Below are 6,000 nucleotides of genomic sequence, written 5' to 3'. Positions count from 1 at the left end.
TTCTTCTAATGACAACATGCATTCCTTAGAGGTGTTTTCTGGGGTTAAGGGCTGCAACTCTGGAATCGGACTGTTCAAGGCATAGCCCTCTCACTTGTGTGACCTTGGCCAAATTACTTGACCTCTCTGTGCTTCAGTTTCATTATATGTAAAATGAGGATATCAATAGTATAGGACTGTTATGAAGATTAAGAATATAAAGTACTTAGGACAGTGCTTAGTACATAGTAGACATTTTTAAAGTGTTAACTAGAAATGCTCAATAGAGGGGGGAGATAGTAGAGGGTAAAGGGGGAATAAATGGTGATGGAAGGAGACTTGAATTTGGGTGGCAAATGCAAAATGCAATATACAGGTGATGTTTTATAGAGTTGTACACTTGAAACCTGTGTAATTTTATTAACCAATGTCACTCCAATAAATTAAACAAAAATTTTAAAAAGTAATAAAAACGTTCAATAGTTCTGGATTCTTTCTAGAAGTGATTTATTTTGTCCTAGGTTATAGTCACATAACTGGGCAGGGAGATGTGGTAATAGTCTTGCCAGCTGTGGGTGAGTTTCTTGTGATCCTGTTTGGGACAACATTGTCTCCCGGGAACAGGCAGTGGTGGTAGCTTCCCTTCCCTTTTGGTTGTCGATGGTTGCAGCGCAGTTGTGGGTGAGGGACTTTGGAGCCAACAGCCAGGCTGCCTTGCATCCAGCCTTCCTTACTGACGTTGGGCAAATTAACATTTCTCACTGTCTTCTCCCTTGAGAAATGGGGATAATTTTTGCTTCTCTAGGTGGTTTGAGGATTAAATGAGATAACTACAGCTCAGGTAGCTTTCACCCATCACAGAGCTGCAGTGGTGACGATTATTATATATATATATAAATAATATAAATATAAAATATATATATATATATATAAAATAATCATCAACATAGCAGTTGAGCCCTTCGGGATTTTGAAGGGAGCTAGAAGTGGGCCCTTTCCACCTGCCTGACCTGAGGCTGGGTAAGAGGATGAAAACAATCTCTTCCTTTTGTAAGTAAGTGACTACAGAGGTGCCCCCTCCTGGACTCTGCCTTTCCTTCTCCCCACCCCTACCCCCACCACCTACAAATGTAGGCAAAGACATCATCCCTTCCAATTTTATAATCTACTCATTTCTGTATGTGCGGGTTTATCCGGGCTTGGTGGCGAGCCAAGGGTGGGTGGGGAGAGGCATTAAATCCTGGCAACCCCACTCCCCATCTCCGAATGCCGCAGGGCTCCTGCCAGCCGTCCTCGGTTAAAAACGTGCTTTTTATTTCACTTGCCCGCAGTCTCCTGTGCAGTAGCTCATTACCACCCGATTCAATCACCGCTGCCAGCATCTCCCCAGAACGTTCTCCCCTTCCCCCATTTCAGGGACACTGGTCATAGCTGACATTTAAAGGAAATAAACACTGATTTTAAAAAATTACAACCTTCTCGCCTGAAGAAACCGGCAGCAATGAATAACAGAACAGCCCAGCGAAGAGCGCCTGTCGGGGCTCAGCTCTGCTGGCCCTTCCTGCCACACGATCCCCACACCCGAGCAGCACAAATCACCATTTCCAGGCGCTATTCGAGGCTGTCAATTCCACTTTCGCTTAATCTCACATTAAATCCGGCTACAGATGAGGCTCAGTTGCAGCAGTGAGGAGCCGTGCGGGGGGGCGGGCAGCTGGAAGGACCCGAGGCCTGGATAGGAAGGAAGCGTAGAGGCCCCTCGCTGTTCGGGGCCGCGGGAGATCCCCAGAACAAGTGCGGGGCGCCCGGGCTCCGAGGCGGGAGAGCCCCGAGGGGCGCGGAGCGCAGCCGGCGCAGACAAAGAAGCCCGAGCCAGCTCCCGTCCCCGTTGCCTCTCCTTTCCCCGCGCCTCCCCTCAGGATAAAGAGGGAAGTCTGAGCGCCGAAGGGGATGGTCCCCTCCTTTTGCTCCTCCACAGAGCTAGGCAGGAGGTTCTCTCCGAGGCGTTTACGTCCCTCGCGGACCCAGTGACCCCGACAGTGCCCGCCGACCCCTCCAGCTCGCGCACCTCAGCCGCCCTTCTGTGTGCGACCTGGGCTTAGGCGCCTGGGCCCCCGGAGGCTGCGCCCCGCACCGAGCGAGGTGCGGGCGCGAGAGCTCAGGAGGGCCGGGGCGGGCGAGCGCGCGGGGGGAGGAGGCGGTGCTCCGAGGCGGAGGAGAGGCCGGGACACGTGTGGCGGCGGCGTGGGGGTGGGGTGGGGAGGCACTCGGCGCCCGGGGCTTTAAGAAGGTGTGGAGGGGGGCGGGCGCTTTCCCAGGACTGGCCGAGGGGCGTCGCGCACGGCGGCGGCGGCTGCGGCTCGCAGTGGCTTGGGCGACTCTCAGCGCCCGCAGCCCTGGCCCCTCTCTCGCGCGGACCAAAGAAACTTTGCGAGCCGCGGTCTCCCGCCGAACTTCCCTGTGGGGCTCCGCTCCCGAGCCGCTCTGCTCCCGTTCGCCGCTTCTCGCCTTCCCCCCGCGTGGCTTCTCCATCCCGGCGTCTCCAAAACTGAATGAGCGAGAGGCGCTCGGAGAGCGCGGCGGCATGGAGCGCAATTGCTGGGCCGCGCGGACTTTCCTCCTGGCGCTGTTGCTGGGGGCGACGCTGAGGGTGCGCGCAGCGGTGGGCTATTACCCCCGCTTCTCGCCCTTCTTTTTCCTGTGTACCCACCACGGGGAGCTGGAAGGGGATGGGGAGCAAGGCGAGGTGCTCATTTCCCTGCACATTTCGGGCAACCCTACCTACTACGTACCGGGACAAGAATATCATGGTAGGTACCACGGCATCTCCGCGCTCGCCGCCGTCCTGGTGCGCCCGTGGGCGCAGCGTTTTCTTCTTTTCCTTTTTCCAAGGGGCCATTTAACAAGAACCATCCCATCCCTCAATATTGCGCCCTTTGGAGGGACACAGAACAAAGTTAGTGAGAATAGAATCGCGAGTTGGAATTTATTAATTACTCTTCACGCAAACCACATTCCCCTCACGCATCGTAAGGAGCTGGTATTTGTAAGATATGTCTGAGAATTCTCGGGGGTCGGGTCTTTCCCCCTCCTCCGAGCAGCTGACACTTTGAATGAACCCGCGCATCCTGTTTCCCTAACCCTAGTACTTGGATTCCAGACCTTTGTCTTGCTCCTGGTTACCCCCTGAAGGGTCTCCGGGTGACGTCGGGGCTGGCACCAGGCTTTTTGGACGGGCTGGTGACAGATTGACGCGCCCTAGTCCTTGGCCGCCTCGCGCGGTCGCTAGCCCGCTGCAAAGTTCCCGCTGCTCACCAGCCAGGGGTCCCTCTCATTTTATTCAGTGTCCAAAGCCTTCTGAAAGGTAGCGGCTGCTCCCAGCTCTCTATTCTTTTAAAAGTGTTTAAATATCAGTAGTTGATTCCTCTGTTACATTTAACATGCTGTTTAGATTTAGAATGATCTGTGCGATGTTTATTAATGACTTAGTCTTTTATTTATACAGCTTTAATTTCCAGGTAGGGGCAGGAAGGCCCTTATAATTTAAAGGTACCTTTAAAAAAAAAGGATCATATGGAGTCCTTCATCAAAATGAAATATTATTGAAGAAGTAAAATTTAGCTCCAAGAAATACAATTTTATGTGGTGCATGTATTTTTAATATTTTAAACTAGTAAATACAGTTTGTGGGAAAATAGAAAGCTATTCTCTGTCTTCTGTGTTTCTGCTGGACCTTCTGAATATTTCACTTCCATGGAGCTTTTAAGCCATGACAGGTACTATTTGATAAGAATTTCAAGGCAAAAAATACTATACCTAACTAAACTGAAACTATGGTCTAGTAATCTCATATATAGTTTCCATCTCTTGTAGGCTAAAAACTATTTACATAGCAGGAGATAACCCATGCAGCAGCTGCATTCAGACAACCATACATATAAAAATGATAAGAATCCTTAAGTTTCCATTTAAAAAAAGAAAACCTTGATACCTATGTTAAAATGTTTAGCATAAATCCTTTCTAGATGTTTAAATTAGTGTTTTTACAACTTTCTTGTGGCATGGTGGCAGCCTTGTCTGTAGAGCAGTTTAATTTGGTGGAATTTTAGACTTTGGAAAATTAATTTTCTGTAATTAGTCCCTCTTAATAAAAGAACTTAACCACATTCTTTTCCCAAGAACAATTTGGTGTTTTTCTGGGGTCATGAGAATGTTTTAAGTGGAAAGACCAGGCAATGTAGCAACCCAGACCTACCCCCAAGACTGATTGAACCAGTCTGTGTAACCCTTAGCAAAGGTGCTTGTCTGTTGGCAGTTCCAAGTGAGAGTGGTAGGTAAGTGAGCCAAGGCTGGGCTAAAAGGTACGATTGTCAGGCTGTGATGGAAGATTATGTGATAATACAAATCCTTATTTTTTTTTTCTGTTTTCCACATCCTTTGTAAGGTGCCAGCATAGAAAACTTAAAAATATCAGAATATGATATAGTATTTGCTCTTGCAATAAATCTCACAAATGTAAGTCACCCTAAGACTGGCCATAATTACATCCCTAAATCTGGAAAGGAATGAATGATATAGAGTAAGAATAAAGTGTAATACTTTAAGGTGGACATTAGGAGGAATGTCTCGATTTACACTTCTTTTCCGCTACTAGAAAAGGTAGAGAAATTTTATTATGTAAATTTAAGAAGATCAAATTATTATAAGGTTTGAGAATAATGTCATATTTAAAATTCCTGTTACCTATTTTATCAATATTTAGATTTTGAAATTGGCTGTAGGTACAGACCTTCAGTAAGAATTTTTCCCTGTAAAATGTTCTACAGGTAGAAGAAATGTTTAAAAATGAAGCGATGCTTACGTGTCCCTTTCTCTCTTCGAGGTTTAAAAGTGAATGTTAAAAATTAATTACATAGTATCTTTAAAGAATTAGATTGCTGATAACTCCTGAAAATTTTACCTAATATATTTTTGTGGTTGACTCCTTTTATACAAGAACAAAACAGAAGGTCATTTGGTCCAAAATTTTTAAAGCTAAGAAATCTTTAAAATATTAGCTTGAGACTATTTTTTTAACCTTCTGAATCTTTAAAACATAGCAATATGTCAGGAAAAAATGCATCTTGTCTATGATTTACATTGAACTCAGCATTTGGTGGAATGGAATTTGGATGCAGCTAATGGTTACCTCTTTTTTCACCCTAAAACAATGCATTGAGGTAGAGATGGTATGTACAACGGCACCTAACACAGAACGTTACTGTAAATGAGACTGTGCCAGCTGCCCTCTGAGCTTTGCGCTGTGTGACAGAGCTTGGCATGTGAAATGGAGAGGCAAATGTCGGTCTGGTATGAGAGTGGTTCAAAATTACGGCTCTGTATATGTATCATATTTATTAGAAGTTTACACTGAAAATTTTTGAAAAACGCTAAACCAAAGTATACTAAAGAATTTGAAGCTTGTGTGTCTAACAGAATTGTTACATATTTCCAAATTTAAGTAGTATATCCACCTATTTGCAGTTTTGGCAACCCTGTAAACAGTGCATGGTTACTTGTGCTAGTTCTTATCTCTTAAGTAAAGAGTGTCATTCGGCACCCCTGTTGTCATCTTCCTGTATCTTTTAAACTCTGTTGTCTATGACTCCCTTTAGATAGCATTCTTAGTTGCAACGAACCATGGTGCCTTTACATGAATCCACCACACCACCACAATGCAGAAACTCAGCCAAAAGAGGCCTCATATACATCCTGTTGAATTAAAAAGAAAGGTCTTAGGGTCAGAATTTTTTCTAGAATTTTCTCTGTTCGCACAAATCTCAAAATATTGTCAGTTGCCACAACATGGTTTCCAAGACCCAACCTGATTTTTTTTTTCTTTTTGTAGAAAGTTGCAAATGATGGGAAAATAAGAAATGGAAATCTAGATTATCCAGTCAGGTAGCCATTTCTCCTTTCCAGCGATGCCTGGTGATTCACTGCTTCTTCTTGTAGGGGTTCAGGACCTATTGTGAGACAAGC

General features: G+C 45.8%; 1 protein-coding gene and 1 long non-coding RNA gene across 2 annotated transcripts in view; one reads left to right on the top strand and one right to left on the bottom strand.

The window, feature by feature from the left end:
- Positions 1-502: 502 nt before the first annotated feature.
- Positions 503-2,155, bottom strand: LOC139441012 (uncharacterized). Its single transcript, XR_011651385.1, has 3 exons — positions 2,048-2,155; positions 1,455-1,710; positions 503-751 (listed from the first exon to the last, which is right to left on the bottom strand). It is a non-coding gene; the product is annotated as an uncharacterized lncRNA (long non-coding RNA).
- Positions 2,156-2,320: 165 nt separating this feature from the next.
- Positions 2,321-6,000, top strand: part of RELN (reelin) — a 581,497-nt gene continuing 577,817 nt past the window's right edge. Inside the window, exon 1 of the mRNA XM_024557430.3 lies at positions 2,321-2,789. Within this exon, the coding sequence (XP_024413198.2) occupies positions 2,564-2,789 (226 nt within the window). The 5' untranslated portion in view covers positions 2,321-2,563. The remainder of the gene's footprint in view (positions 2,790-6,000) is intronic.

Source organism: Desmodus rotundus, chromosome 6 (genome assembly GCF_022682495.2).
Source record: "Desmodus rotundus isolate HL8 chromosome 6, HLdesRot8A.1, whole genome shotgun sequence".
Taxonomy (NCBI): Eukaryota; Metazoa; Chordata; class Mammalia; order Chiroptera; family Phyllostomidae; genus Desmodus; species Desmodus rotundus.
Note: the sequence above shows the minus strand (reverse complement) of the source record. Positions and strands in the feature narration are given on the sequence as shown.